Below are 16,015 nucleotides of genomic sequence, written 5' to 3' on the forward strand. Positions count from 1 at the left end.
ATGTCATTTCCAGTTTATGTGGAAGTGCCAGCATTGCACTGGGGGGGGGGTGTTCTCTAGCATCTCCCCCCCCAAAAAAAAACACCAGGAAGAGATGCCATTGCATAGGGAACATTGATGGCTTCCCTTCATTCCCTGGTCTGCTTCTGCCCACCAATTAGCTGGTGTTGGCAGCAGCAGAAACAGTTGGCAGGTGATTGCCTACTATTACCAGGCAATTGGGAGCCCTGCTGCTGGGCCTGGGCAGCTCTAGCAGAAGGGTAGTCATTCCTTTATTCATTATGGACCTGCCCCTGAAGAAAGAGCATTGAAGGAGCCTGAGGTCAGCCCTGGTGGAGCTGAGAGGAACAGCCAATCGGCTCTTCCCGATGCATGGTGTGAGGAAGCTGGATGAGGGAGGGACAGAGGACCCCCGGGTGAGCTAGAATCCCCCCTCCCTGTCTGAGACTCAGATAAGCCAGGCCAAAAAGACAGTAGAGGGTGCCACAGTTCTGGAATATGACCCACCTAGAGTTACCAACTCTGAGTTGAGAAATTCCTGGACATTGTGGGGACAGACCCTGGGGAGAGAACTGGGCAGGTTATAATGCCTCAGAATCAACTCTCCATAGTTTCGCTTACTTCAGAGAAACTAATCTCTGTCACCTGGAGACAAGATGAGAGAACTCTAGGCTCCACCTGAAGGCTGGCAACTCTAGACCCACCACTGGTGGGGGCCTAGAGCACTTGGGTACAGGGAGAAATCTAAGTAGTTAAGTTACTGCTGTTTTTTTAATGCAATTGTTAACTACAATGTGCTTTTGTATTGCCTTCCACTTTCTCACCACACCACACATAATACAAATGCCTCAAAAGCAAGCTTCAGATGTTTGTTGAAACATCTTATGGACGTAGGCCCCAGTTCTTTTTAGTCTCTTTTGCTAAGCCACTGCCTACTGCTAACTGGGTAGCTTAGTCAAGGGGAAAAATTACATCCCAATGGTGTGGTTATGTATTGTGTGCAAGCACTCAATTGTATTTTGGGTTTCAGGCAGACTTACCAAAAAGGTTATCTACTGCTAAGTTAGAACAACTAGATGTCCTCAAAATTTTCCTAAATGGTGAGAGGGATACTCTTTCAGTACCCCTCCCCCAGTTCTTGCATTAGGGATTACTGCCTGATTAAGCCCTCACTCTCAGGAGGCTGGAGGTGGCTGGTCAGTTTATTACATGATTGTTTTAAAAAGAAGTGCATTTTTAAAAACCCACTGATGGAGTGTAGTGCACTGCAAACAGAGCAGACTGCGTCATCCGTGGACTAGAAGGTTTCTTTCACAATGGTTGGACCAGAAGGCTCTGGTGGCCTGTCTGAGAATCCAACCCCTCCCTGTACAGGCAGAGAGTAAATTTATGCTTGCTCACAGAGTTTCATGAATCCAATTGGTTTTCAGAACACTCTGTGGGATCCAGAGCCTCCCTGTGACTCACTGAATGAGCTGTTAAGAGAGCTGGCAGTGCCAGCTGTCTGAGGTCATTGACAAGATCGCACCCCAACTTCCTCTCCGCCCCCGCTCCCAACTAGCGCCATGGTATATCTTGGGAGGAAAGGTGGAAGAAGCAAGAGCTGAGACTAGAGCAAATTTGGCAGAAAACCCATGACGAAGCTGCAAGAACATCTTATAGGATGCTGATGAAAGCCCATGAGATGGCAGTAAAGTCCACAAAGAAAGCATTCTGTGTGGCCTCCACTGCATCTGCCAGCTCATGCCTGGCTCAATTGTTTAGGGGAATTAGGTCTTTAACAACTCTGAGGAGTTCTGAAATATTAGAAAGTTGCCAATTAGCTGTGATGCATTTGCGAGGTTTTTTTGATTGTAAAATCTTGCTGCTCCACTGTGACCTCCAGTCAACCTCGATACAGTTAAGGAACTGGAAGCCACTTGGAAGCCACTTCTGGTCCAATTTTGGATTGATTCAGTCATCATTCCTAAGCTGGTATTGATAGGATCCTGCAGCTTTGAAGCTTACCACCTGTCCTCTGGACCCATGTTCATCATGGCTGGTGGAAGCCAGTGGTGATAGCATGTGGGCTCCCCTGGGAGGCATTGTAAATCTGCCCCTGAGTTCAGGGGTTTTTCTGATGGAGCTGAAAGAGACGGTGGTATGTCCCCTCTTGAAAAAAAACCATCACTAAAAACTTGGGATCTAGCCAACTACCACCCAGTTTTGCATTTGTCATTTTTGGGTAAGGTAGTTGAGAGAGCGGCAGCTTCAGATGTTCCTAGATGATGCATCAGCTTTGGACCCATTTCAGTCCAGCTTCTGACCCAGTCATGGGACAGAGATGGTGTTGGTCACTCTCATGGACTATGGTTTAGGCAATTGGTTTAGGGAGATTCAGCACTGCTGATTCTTCTTGATCTGACCCATTGCTGGGGGTCCCTGGCCCAGAAAGTATCTGGCTGTCCTAAGAGACAGGGCCTTTTCAGCCCTTCCTTTGGGCTGCCGGAATACTCTGTCAAACAAGACCAGGGCCCTGCTGGATTTATATCAGTACCTTAGGGCCTGTGAGGCAGAGCTATTCCTCCAGGTGTATAGTTGATGGCAGCAACAGGGAGTAATAGGTCCATTGTGGCTGGCCTCCATTCTTCCACCCCCGCCTTTCCTTCTTTTATCAGATCAGAAGGGGGGAGTAAGCTTTTCTACCCTTGGTTAAGTTTTTAGGGCCATGTGTATATTGTTATTATATCATCTATTTTATAGTACTATTTTATATGGCATTTTGCGTATTTGTATTATATAACTATATTTGTGAGCCTCTTCGAGCCTGCTTCGGCAGGAAAGAGCAGGGTATTAAATCAAAATAATAATAATAATATCGCAAACAAGCCTGTTATTTCTGCAAAAAGCCCTGCTTGATTCTAAACCTGTCGAAAAGGAACCCCTTTGTTTCCTTAGCAGGATGGTATTGGCATGAGCAGTTCCTTGTATCTGAAAGGGAAGGTATAAAAATAAACACCCCATTCACTCCTCCCCATACTGGCTGGATCCTACCCCTCCCCTCCCCAATGGAAGGGGACAGAAGAGCCTCTGGGTTGTGAGCAGGTGGGCTGTAGCTGGCTGTCCTGCCCAGTGGTGGGATTCGGCAGGTTCGCACCGTTTTGGCAGAAACGGTTGTTAAAATGGTGCTTGTAAACAACCAGTTGTTAAATTTGAATCCCACCACCCGAACTGGTTGTTAAATTATTTGAATCCCACCACTGCTCCTGCCCCTGCCCCTGTCAAGGTTTGAGTAGGCAGGCAGTGGCTGGCATGACATGGCAGTAATGTTCCCACTCCTCTGGGGTTTGGGCAACAGCCAGCTTGGTTGCTGGGCACACCCACCTGACTTACCTGGGGAAAGAGTTGCCCTGTGAGCCTGGGGTGGCTTGGTGGATGACCATGATTCCTGGGCCCCATCCTGGGCTTTCTTTGTATGTTTTGCAATACTGGAGAGAAGGCAGAGGGCAGGCTATTGACTAAAGCCGAAACGTTTGAATCCTTGCCCCAGCGATTTCCCCAGCAATCATCTGTGTGACAGAAAAGACATCTTTCCCCTTAGGGGGAAAAATTGGAAGCACAGGCAGCCATTGCAAAACGCCATGGAAGTGGAGACAGAGATTTAAGGTGTTGGCACAGATGGTAGGTAGCTTAGCAGCAATCTAATGTTGGGACCGTAATCTTGTTAACTCTGAGTATGCCAAGGCATATTCACCTGCACTCATGGGCATTTTGTTCACTGCCACAGAAGAAACAGACAGATGGTCACTGATCTCATGGCACTCTCTCTGCCCATCTGCCTGTATTACAGAGGACAAAGCCCCCCAAGATCACATCTGCATAAGCTACTTCCCAAGGCTCAAAAGCTCTCTTTTAAGAGCTCCTTGCCTTGAGCCTCTCAGTACGCATTTTCCTATCCAGGCTGGACTCCCATCTGTCTGCAAGGCAGTTTGCCGCCAGCGGGCGGAGCACCCTCTGCATGCTATGCAGGCTCTCCTTCCCCAAATTATACCTCTTGTTTCTAAGGAAAACTCCTGACGCAGTGAGTGAGCCCTGACAAGCTCATAACCTTTGCCTTGCCAGAGGAGACCACAAATGAATGTAGTCCAGTATTCTGCTTTTAACAGCGGCTTACTGGAGGCCTCTGGAAGCTAACTCTTGGACATGCCTTCTAAAATTGCTTTTGAATACCCTGTTTCCCCAAAAATAAGACCTACCCCGAAAATAAGCCCTAGCATGATTTTTCGGGATTTTTGGAGGTTGCTTGAAGCCCTACTCCAAAAAAAGCCCTAGTTACAGATTCCCTGGCACAGCTGATCTAGTCACATGGGGTGTGTGCAAAATCTGGGGAAAAAATAAACCATTTCCTGAAAATAAGCCCTAACGCATCTTTTGGCGCAAAATTAATATAAGACCCTGTCTTATTTTCAGGGAAACACGTTATGGAGGTTCCACTTTCTTATCTTGGCTAATAAATGTAGATGACATCTGTTCTTAGCAGGGGTTGCTCTTGCTAGATTGTATCTTTTAAAAAATGCTAGTGTTTGCACCACAAATGGCACAGCGGTGGGTTAGTAGTTGCCATTCACAGCGACAACCCATGTCCCCATATTAGTGGAAGATGGTGGAGTTGCTCTTGCCCTGTGGGTGGCTGCAGGAAAAACTTCACGTTCAGTAAAAAGTGACTCCTTATTAGTTTCTCGGGAGACATAATACGTTTTTATAAGTATACAACCTCCAGGAAAAGGGAGTTTGGGAGAGAATAGAAGACTTCAAAATAGTGCGGAAAGAGAAGTGAAGATTCAAGCATGTGCCCTGGGAGCGGCACCGCATGCCCAATGACAGACTAGCGACTAGTAATCCAATCTGAATATTGGATTACTATAATGTGCCCTACTTGGGGCTGTCTTTTGAAGAGCGTTCAAAACTGTGGAACTGGTCTGGAATGCAGTAGGCAGGCTCTTAATTGGTGCCCTTCAATAGGGACAGCAGAACACTCATCCTTAAAGCACTTAACTGGTTAGCAATTAATTTCTGAGCTCAATTCAAAGTCCTGCTTTAACCTTTAAAGCCCGCCTCCCTGGCCCGGGTCCTGCCTATGTGAAGGAGCGTCTTTTCTGGTATGTTTTCTTCCTGGGCTTGGAGATCAACCGAGGATTCTGTGTCCAGGGCGCCCTCGCTGTTCTTTACAGTAAGGCTACAGGAACTACTGCTTTTTGTAGTGTTTACAGCCTTTTTGGAAAATCCTTCTTGGAATTGGGCTTCCCCTCCCTCTTGTTCTTTGGGACATTTATATTTCTCCTGTTGTCTTTAGATCTTCTGGCTTCTAAGTTGTTGGTTGGATTTCTGCAGGACGATTTTGTCAGCTTTCATAGAAGTTTAAACATTGTTTTCAGTGTGAATGTTGTGCATTTTATTCTTTGGTAAGCTGTGGCAAGATTCCATTGGGTCACTGGTGCATTTTGAACCTTTAAGGGGGAAAAGCTACAGTAACAAATGTTAGCCTCATAGCCAATCAGAGGGTGGCTTGCTTGTGAACCTGAAAAATGCTATTTATGGCAAATTCACAAAAGTGTTGCCACTGATGAAAAGCAGTGACTTGTCAGCAATTGCAGCATCTGAAGAAATAGTGCCCTTTGAACTATGGAGCACCCACTGTGAATTTCCTCAGCAAAACCCTCACCCAGAACCTGGAGGTGCCCAATATCTGTGAAGTAGTTTATAGCATTCATGTTATTATTTATATAAAATTAATATTGATTTCCCTCCATAACTTCAAAATATATAGCAGGCAACATTTAGAAATTGATCCCCCCACTCCCTAAGTCCATAGGTTAACTTTGCACTTCAGATAGTGGATTGTTGTTTCATCAGCCCCTTCCAGCAAGGCCAATTGGCCATGCAAGCAGGGGCTGATGGGAATTGTAGTCCATAACATCTGGAGTGCCAAAGGTTCGCCACCACTGCCCTAAGTGGTTGGGTTAATTTGTTTGTTCATTCTCTCTCTGTGCGTCAAGTGTATCTTTCAAACAGATGAAAAGGTAAAATTATTTTAAATTAATTATAACAGAGTCACCATTATTTGTGTGCATAAATATTTATTTTATTTATATTTTTGACATATCTCTCACCCACTCCCTGCAATAAGGTCTCTAAAACTCATATTGATAGCATGTCAGTAAAAGCTTGCCTGTTAAAGGATAAAAGATGCAAACTTATGAAGAGCTTAGTGGATCCATACATGAAGTGTAGAAACAGCAGATCATGTCTAAAATCTTGGTGGCAGGAGTATAAAATTGAACATGTCATTAAAAAAAGTTTTAAAAATAAAAACTTGTTGAACATATGTATAGAAAATGAGCTATCATGGAGAACTGGGAAATTATTACGGTATTTTATAAAGTCCCTCTCCCAATACAGAGGGAGAGGGGCGGAACTCCGCTGTGGAGCTGGTGAGCCTTGCACAGGTGTGGATGGCCACCCCACCTGTGCAGGGGGCCAACGCACCTCTGTGTGTGTGTGGAAGTTTACTTATCCTGGTGGCTGGGCACTGAGCTGCACCTGACTCATAAGTTACCACCACTGTCTAGGTTCACCAGTGTCAAAAGCTGCACTGGCATGGCCGGGTGTGTGTGTGTGTGTGGGGGGGGGGGCAAGATGATGGAGTTGACATTAGTCAGCTTCCTCCCGGCCTTTGCCAGCCGGAACACCAGCACTGGGTGTTTGGGCTTATGCCACCCAATGAAGGGCTTCTCAGCAGCGGGGAGGCTTCTTTTGTTTTTAGCTTCCCCACACTGCCAAGAAGCCATCTGGGAGGCAGTGGGGACAGTGCCAAAGCAGCACTGTGGCCTACTGCCGGAGGCTCTGGATTGGTCTGTTAATCAGTTTTTAAAGGTTTTAATGTTTATCTGACTTGCTGTTACCTGCCCTGAGTCCTGCCCGCATGCTGGGGCAAAGAGGCTTGCCTGAATCTGTGAAGGGGCTCAGTAAGCAAAGGATCCTCATTAAAGGGCTCCAGAATGTATTTGAGGAAGAGGCTCTGCTCCAGCTGCAGCTCAGCCTGTAGGTGTTGGGTCTTGGTAGCTTGATTGCTGTCGACCTCCCACCACAGTTTTCCCAGGGCTAGAAAAAAAAAATCTTGCGGTGTCATCATGGACTGAATCTTCTGCAGTAACATTTCTTTGGGGGCTGGAATTAGACACTTGAGTGTGTCATTGTTTGATCTTCCCTCAAAGTCTTAGTGACAATTTCATATTTTGCCAGTTCTCTGAGAGATTCTAGTTTCTCCTGTGGCTTACAGCCATGTTCACCAGAAACGCTCGCCTTACTCACTTCATCATCTTCTTCCTCTACCTGAAATACCAGAAGTACTGCTGTAGTCACCAAGAGAACTCTGCCAGCTTCCTAATTTGCAACAGGTCTTCTTTATCAGCTGGTCATGACTGTTGCCAGGCAACCAGCCGCGCTGTGGCAGGACTTCTGGAGCACATTCTTCAACGGCCCCGCCAACTGTTCACTTTGCCTTCTGGGGGGAATCCACAGAGGCCTCTTGCTTGGACTCATTCACAACATGTAACTCTTTGATTGATGCTTTCTTATAGGGCCACAGGTGTCAAACTCGTGGCCCTCCAGATGTTTGTGAACTACAATTCCCATCAGCACTTGCCAGTATAGCCAGTGCTCATGATGGGAATTGTAGTTCATGAACATCTGGAGGGCCGCGAGTTTGACACCCCTGGTTAGGGCATCCCTAAACAGCTTCCTTCTTCCAGCAGTGGCTGGTAGCAGAGAGACTCACGTCTTTTCTGGTTCTTAACCAGGAAGCAGGACTTGGAAATTCCAGGGACATCTAGGGTACAGACTGCAATGAGAGACTCCTTGTAGAATGGGATCTGGCCAGATCCTTCCCAGATGCTGGGGTGAAAAGCTTTGCGGTGGGCAGGACTTCCTGAGCACGTTCTCCAGCAGCTCACCAACTGCCTCAGTTTGCCTTTTGGTACAGGACCATGGCCACACAGACAGCCTAGGAACCCACAACAGCCAGTTTATTCCAGCCGTGAAAGCCTTCGAGGGTATTTTTATCCAATGCTTTCTTATGTGGCGTCTTCTGATAGTTGCTTTCAACGGGGCTCCCTTTTTCCTGCAGTGGGTGATGGCAGGCAGACTCAAACCTGTTCAGGTTCTTAACCAGGGAGCAGGACTGGGAAACTGCAGCAATATCTGGGCTGCAGCAGGCGGCGATGAGACTCCCACCGAAGCGTGCCCAATGCCCGGGACTTCTTGCAGCTTGGCAGGCACTCAGCCCCCTGCCTGGGGTGTCTCCTCTCCTCCCCACGGGCTGCAGAAGGTGCGGCCACCAAGCTCTGCAGCCAGCTGACGCTGCAAGTCCCGCCCCTGCTGCAGGAGCTTCTGGGTGTTATGGAGCTCTCCCTCTTTCCAGCGCTTCAGCTGCAAAATCACAGCTCCCGGCTACCTCCCGGCTATTGCTTCCTTCTGCCGGTGGAGTTTGCTGGCCATTTGGAGCGGAGCTGGTCAGCCGACGGCGGCCACCTCTTTTAGCCGCCAAGCGGCGCTCCCGAGCTTCAACGCTAAATTAGCACCGGGTGTCTCCAGAGCGCAGGTGCCCCGCTTCCAGCTGTGCCTGCCGCCTCTCTTAGTTCCCACCATGGAAAGGCAATGGAGACAGACAGGTTGAAGGCGCCTCTGTTTGCCTCATTGGCAGCTATGTTGCACTGGGGGGACGGGGGAGTGCCGCTGCCACCTGAAAGACTGCCCCTGGTCATGGAGAATGGCCATGCGAGAGATTGGTTCTGGAGGGTTTTCCAGGCTGTGTGGCCATGGTCTGGTGGATTTTGTTCCTAACGTTTCACCTGCATCTCTGGCTGGCATCTTCAGAGGTGTATCACAGAGGGAAGTCTGTTTCTCTGTGATACACCTCTGAAGATGCCAGCCACAGATGCAGGCGAACCGTTAGGAACAAAATCCACCAGACCATGGCCACACAGCCAGGAAAACCCTCCAGAACCAGTTGAATCCAGCCGTGAAAGCCTTCGACAATGCGAGGAATTGCTTGCATGAAATTGCAAGAAAACAGTCACCAGCTGTCACAGTGCAATGTTTTAACCAACCAGCCCCCCTCCCGCCACCCACTGACCCAATATTCATGTTATGAATTGGGGGGGGGGGGGCTTGTGTTGTGGACAGTTACATTCTGAGGGGGGGATATTTTAGTGCCATTCCCTATAGTAAAGGAGTCTATATAGAATTGTTTTGCCATCTTGCAATTATTTTAACATTATGTTTTTGTTCTGGTTTTATGGTGATATTTTTATGATGTTTTATCTGAAGTGTATATATATATATACATATATATATATGATGTTTTGCTCCCATGTTTCACGGCTGCACTCTTGACACACAACTTCTGACAAGTCATGGGCTAGTTTAGCCAACCGTTAAAGTGACACTGATTGTCCATGGCTTCAAAGGCTCATTTCAGCTGCAGAGTGAGAAAATGAAGCAGTTCATCCATTGATGGGATGTTAACTCGTCCCGCTGGGTTGTGGCATTGGTGTACACCAATCTCCTGATTTGCGACCATGTGCTAAAAAAAGTACCAGTTTGCATTTATTTATATGTTAGAACTTACTGCTTCGAAAACTGTCCCTAAAAATTCTTGGAAGCAAACACCATTGAATTAAGTGGGATGGCTGGCCACATACACAAGATTGGGCTGAATGGTGTATCGCTGCATAATGTTTTCATGGTTCCTTTAACATAGTGTTGAGTGACAACTTGCTCTGTAGTGGGGGAGAGGTCACCCTGGCCACTTTCCTTCAACATTTTCTCAGGGTAATAATAGAGGAGATGTCGGAAAACAGACTTTGGCCTGTTTTTAAATTGCTGAATAGCAGCCATGAGAAGCAGCTGATTTGGATTCAGGCTGTAAGGAGGATTAAGATTCTTCTGCTCCTTCATTGATCATTTTCTAGCCTCAGCTATTTGATGATTCGGGAATTGTACAGGTTGCTTGTCTGTCGCATATATGTGTTCTGCAACGCTAAATTCAGATCTCCGTATCAGATATTCTCCAAATATATCAGTTGATTGAAGTTTATGTTCCTATAGTTAAATATTTATTAATTAGAATATTATGCTGGGATAATACTTCTAGTGGACCACAAATTAAATCTTTATTATTGTCTTTAAAATACTTTCCAAATGAGTTTGCTCCACCCAGACCTCAAGGAATGTGGCAGTCCGTATAATCCCTGTTTCTCGGTGATTTAGAGGATTCACATTGTTTCTCTATTTACTCCTATTCCATAGTCTCCTAAACTTCCTCTGAACTAGTATTTAGATAGCATACAGTTCCAATTGATGGTGTAAGAGCAATATTTGGAGTTGGATCCAGCCATCTTTTCCACTGGTAAAAAATGGAAGAGTGCCCCCCCCCCCCCATTTTATTACCAGAAATTCCATGCTGAGGATCATGAGATCTGCATGGATAAAATGCCATGTGAGGTTGGGTGGCTGTAGTAAGGACTATTCCCACACTGAACTGAATCTCGGGCGAGACTGAGTGAAAAAGCTGGTGGGACCCAACCCTTATTATTTCGGTTTATTTCTATGCCAATACTTCTGGCCAGAATTCTCAGAAGCAAACACTGGGGAACAACATGTGAATCCAAGAAAGATTATTATTGTTTAAACAAACTTGCGACAAACACAAAGAGAGATGTATGACAGCTGAATTCAAAATTTGCAAATGGGATTACAGGAACAGCATGTGCTTACAGTACAGGAAGCTTTGGGTATGTTTGTGCCTTCATGCCAGGCAGGTAAACCTCTGATTTTCCCTGTGCCTTCATGCCAGGCAGGTAAACCTCTGGTTTTGGCCACAAGCAGACTGAGCAGGGTGTATGAAGGTTGCTAACAGTGAAAGCACTTCCCCCCTTCATCTTTTTCCGCTTCTTGTAGGTGCCTGGAAAGAATCCAGGAAGACCTAGAGGGACATGTTTTGGCCTCTTTTACATTTTTACAGAGAACTATAATGATTTACTGTGGGAGGATCCTAGAGCATTTTACAAATAGATCTGAAATTGGTTCCAGGTATCTTTTTGTTTCCTTTTTAAAATATAGCATCTCGGCGGCACATGAGCATCCATTTTACCTCACTGAGATCAGTTTTACAGTAACTCAAAGTAAAACATTTTTGTCAGTGAAGCCAAGGCTGAGGTTGCATTGCTGAGAAAGCTGGATACTCCTGAAGAAAGCCAGGAAACTTTAATGTAGTTATTAGGTCCACAGTTGCCATTCGTTGTAGTGATAATTGGGTATGTTGCTTCTGATTTGCTCTCTACCAGCAAAACTCATTTGTGTGTCCTCCTGCATGGACTACAGCAATCTTGAATTGAAGTTATAGAGGATATTGATGCTTTTCTTTTAAATTAAAAGGTTTAAATTTTTTAGCTGATATAATTATTACAGACAGTAGGTACTCCAGTGAAGGTATCCCTGCTATGATAGCCACTATTGAGGAATCCCTGCTATGATAGTTACTATATCTCTGCAATCTAGCTCTGAAGTCTACACTCTCACACCCATTCCCGAGATCTTCCTTTGTCCTCCTGGGACCCAGTAGCCTGTGTGCTATGGTGACTCTTTCAGGTCCGCTGACCACTAGGAAGAGCATCCAAATCCTTTGTCATGTCCATAGATAGACAGACCCTCAGGCTCTCTTTATCCTTCAGGAGCTCTGACTGACCAGATGTAAAGGATCAGCATTCTGTTCTTCTGGGAGCTGTTAAGTGATAGCTGTTAAGTCAGATTAGATATCCATTGAGCTTTTCTCTTGTTAAAGGGAGGAGGGTTTGCGCTGTTGACATCTAGCACACAGACCTGCTTAATGGTGACGATTTGTTATTGTGGAAAATCACTGAACTGAGCAGTAGTCCTAAGGAATAATTATGGTTTGTGGTTTGAAGGGGGAATGGGGGGTTGGGGTGGGTACACATTCTTTCTGAAAAAAATATAATCCATGGATGGAACAGTAGTTTTTAGATTTGGGTATGTTTCATGCTAGGCAGGAAAACCTCTGGTTTTCCCTGTGCTTCAAGGAGTTTGTGGTACAAAGAGATGAAATTCAGATCTCCATGGAAACTCACACTGGAAACTGAACTCTAGTCCCAGGGAAGTGAGGTTAGTGAATGGAGTCAGGATGGGTCACAGGGTGGATCCTTGTGTGTTTCCTGTTAATCAGGAGATAATTAGTGGACCAGAGGGCTGAGTTTTTGAGGCGGAAATTCAGTGCTCTCCTTCACCAGTTAAAAACTGTGAGCTTATTCAGGAAAATTCTTGGTTCTGAAACAGGGAAAACTGTGCTCAGGCATGTAAAATACTTGACGTGACGGTGGGCAAACCTATTGTTGCCCTGTGTGTGTTTTGAGAACAATGTTGTGGTATAGTAGCTAGGGTTAGGTTACAACTTGGAAGACCCTTGTTCGAATTTCTACTTGGCCATGAATCTCACTGGGTAACCCTGAGCCAGTCACAAACTCTTTTCTCAATTTGACCTACTTCATAGGGCTGTTATTAGGACTAAATAAGGGAAGGGCAAGCCATGTATGCTGCCTTAAGCTCCTTGGAGGAAGGGCAGGATAAAAATTAGAACTAGCATTAGAACTAAATATCCCTGGAGCTTTGTAGTAGCATCTGGTCACTGTCAGACAGGCCTCTTCCCAGGGCAAAACACGGACAACTTTCTGTCAGGTTAACCATACACAGAGGTCACCCACAGACTGTTCTTTGTGTGGTCCCACCATCAAAGAAGCTGCAGTGGGTAATTATGTGGTCCTTTCTGCAGTGGAACCAAGGTGTGGAATTCCCTGTCTAGGAATTACTGCCTTGCTCCCTTGGTGTGGACTTTTCAGCGTTTAACTGAAGCTCCTCCTCCTCCTTCTCCTTCTCCTTCTCCTTCTCCTTCTCCTTCTCCTTCTCCTTCTCCTTCTCCTTCTCCTTCTCCTTCTCCTCCTCCTTCTCCTTCTCCTTCTTCTCCTTCTCCTCCTTCTCCTCCTTCTCCTTCTTGACCATTGGGCAGTGAAAGGCTGCTAATATTTGCTTGGTTCACTCTGCTGGCGAGGTTTCCTTTTTGATTTCTAATAGTTCTTGGTACTTTGGTGTATTGTTTTGTTACAGAGCTTCTGAGACTTTAAGAAGGGTTAGCCAAGGAAATCCTGGTTTGGTACACAGAGGCAGGCAATGGCAAATCACCTCTGAACATCTCTTGCCTTGAAACCCCTATGGGGTCACCATAGGACTACAACTTGACAGCACTATCCACTGCCACCATCACATAGTGTGTGAAATTTTGTTGTGTGCTGCCTTGGGGCAGTTGAATGAAAGGACAGATAGGTTGTTTGTAGTTTGATGATGTCCTAATTCACGATATTCCTAGTCAACAAGGATGTTCTTTCAATATTTTAAAGATACTCGTCTATGGCTTAACTTCTGAAACACAGGACTCCTTATCTTCTGAAAAGAAAAATGATACCTCATAAAGAGGGTAATGCTTGTATGGGGTAGGGAGAGAAACCGACTGTGTGACCCTTCCTTCTGCAAGTGTTAACCATGTTCTGATACTTTCTGGCTTGTAGGCAACAGACGTGGAAAGACAACTGTCTACGCAGGTCCATGTCCTCCAAGAGGACTTCAGGGAGAAGAACTCATCAACCAGCCAGCATATAATACGACTTGAGAGTCTTCAAGCTGAGGTGAGTCCACTTTCCAAAAGGAATTGGAAATGATGATGCCATTGATGCAGGCCAGGGTCAAATGATGCATTCAGGGGAGTGAAGTGGTTAAGCTCTTCCTGGATTCTACTACATTAGGCTGCAGGTATAGGATTGCAGGTCTCAAAGCTTCCCTGCACATTCTCTTACCTACAGTGGTAGAGTCCAAAAAAAGTTTTGCAACTTGATCTTGCTGAATCAAATGAGCCCCAGAACATGCCCTTTTGGGTTTGAAGTCTAGGAGCAGCAGTGGCGTAGTGGTTAAGAGCAGGTGCACTCTAATCTGGGGAACTGGGTTTGATTCCCTGCTCTGCCACTTGAGCTGTGAAGGCTTATCTGGGTAGCTGGATTAGTTTATGCACTCCAACACATGCCAGCTGGGTGACCTTGGCTAGTCACAGTTCTTTGGAGCTCTCTCAGCCCCACCCACCTCACAGGATGTTTGTTGTGGGGTGGGGGGGGGGGAAAGGAGATTGTAAGCCTTTTGAGTCTCCTACAGGAGAGAAAGGGGGATATAAATCCCAACTACTACTACTACTACTACTCTTCTTCTTCTAGAACTAAAATTGGAATTCTGGCCTCTTTGACAAAATTGTCAGAATATGTACTTCCATATTCATGTTTCTAGATCTCATGGCTGGGGAAAGAAATATAAGTATACAAAATGGTAGTATCTGTTTAAAGCAAAGAAAACAGAAGCGGGGCAGGTATCACTGGTTATCGGGAGAGAAAATTGTATTTCACACAGCTCTGTTTTTCTTTATGAATTCTTTATTGAAATGGGAGATCCTGCATTTTAATCCAAAGTCCCTGCAAACCCTATGTCTGTTCCTTCTATGTTCCCCCCTTCCCTCAAATTAGACACTGTTGCAAAACCTTCAATGCATCCATAATAAATGAAGCAGAGAATAATAGGTTGAATCTTTGTGTTTTATGCTTACATTCTCATAACACTGTTTGGGTTGTAGAGAATTCTGTCCCAACCTCTCTCTGCCCTCTGGTGGTTAACATCTTGGGCAGGGTTCCATTTACTGGTAATTCCCAAGAAAGATTGTAAGCCAGGTTGTGAAGATGACGCATGTATATTTTGAAATTCAGTATGTTTAGTGATAGGAGGTGCGCAATACCTTGTGTGAGTGTGACAACCAAAATGCTCAGATTTGTGTCTCAGAGTCTAGTCCCTGGATTGTAGAAAATTAGCATTTTCAGAAATTATTTGACACAGAATGCCTTCAGACCCCCATGGAGAACGAAGACAGCGGGCTCCTTTAGTTCTGATAATGATCATACACTTGTTCTCTTAATGAGAAACAAAAGAACCATTCACACCAAACAGTGTGTTACTTTGGGGGTCCTGGGCTAGGTCTCCACACATGTACTTGAATAGTAAAAAGCAGATGCAAGGGGGGTGGACTTTAGATCATGATCACAACCCTGGGGAGGATCAGTTTTCTCCACTATGCCATTCCTGCAATAGAATACCCACCCCAACTACTATTAGACCCAGTATGGGAAGAAGATAAGTACTCATATCTCTCTTTCCCTTCTCTTACAGCTAATACCCCTTTGGAAGGGGGCAGTTTGGGGAGGGGGAATAGTGGATGATTAATACTCCCATCTCAATACCTTGGTTAAAATACATGTCCCGAGCTCTGATTTCAAGTTGTCAGTTATGGATAGTTGAATCCATATCCTTGAATGGAAATAAAATAGCTTCAATGTAAAAGGGTATGTTGTGGCCTATTTTAGTTTCTACCTTCCCCCTCAAAAAGAAGTTTTTTTTTTGGGGGGGGGTTGCTCATCAAGCTGAATATAAAATGCTTTCTTTGTCATCTTCTACATGTTATGCTTTCCTTTGAGCAGTGAGAGGTTTGGGTGGAACTTGCTATGCAAAGTTGTGGTTGATAGAATACTATTGCAGGTGGGGGTTTTCAATCCAGGGAGTGATTCACATTTTGGGGGGGGGGGTTGCTCATCAAGCTGAATATAAAATGCTTTCTTTGTCATCTTCTACATGTTATGCTTTCCTTTGAGCAGTGAGAGGTTCCAGAGGCAGTGCTTCTCTGGTCTGGTTCCCATTTAGAAGAGAGCACTGGAGATGTTAAGCATTTTGTAAGATTTGCTTTATTTACAAACGTTCAAGTAGAGAGCAGGTGGAGTCAAAGAGGCACCCCTGCAGGGCAGGAAATTCACTCTCCTGTATCAGA

The 16,015-nt window shown here is 45.5% G+C and overlaps 1 protein-coding gene across 5 annotated transcripts in view; it reads left to right on the forward strand.

Moving 5' to 3' along the window:
* BICDL1 (BICD family like cargo adaptor 1) overlaps positions 1–16,015 on the forward strand; it is a 69,232-nt gene that overhangs the window by 20,456 nt on the left and 32,761 nt on the right. For all 5 annotated transcript variants that reach the window (XR_007246065.1, XM_048514892.1, XM_048514894.1 and 2 more), the window contains exon 3: positions 13,674–13,790. Coding sequence is in view for 4 of the 5 variants with exons in the window: in XM_048514892.1 (XP_048370849.1) it covers positions 13,674–13,790 (117 nt within the window). In the remaining variant the exon portion in view is untranslated. The remainder of the gene's footprint in view (positions 1–13,673; positions 13,791–16,015) is intronic.

Source organism: Sphaerodactylus townsendi, linkage group LG13, assembly GCF_021028975.2.
Source record: "Sphaerodactylus townsendi isolate TG3544 linkage group LG13, MPM_Stown_v2.3, whole genome shotgun sequence".
In the NCBI taxonomy this organism is placed as follows: Eukaryota; Metazoa; Chordata; class Lepidosauria; order Squamata; family Sphaerodactylidae; genus Sphaerodactylus; species Sphaerodactylus townsendi.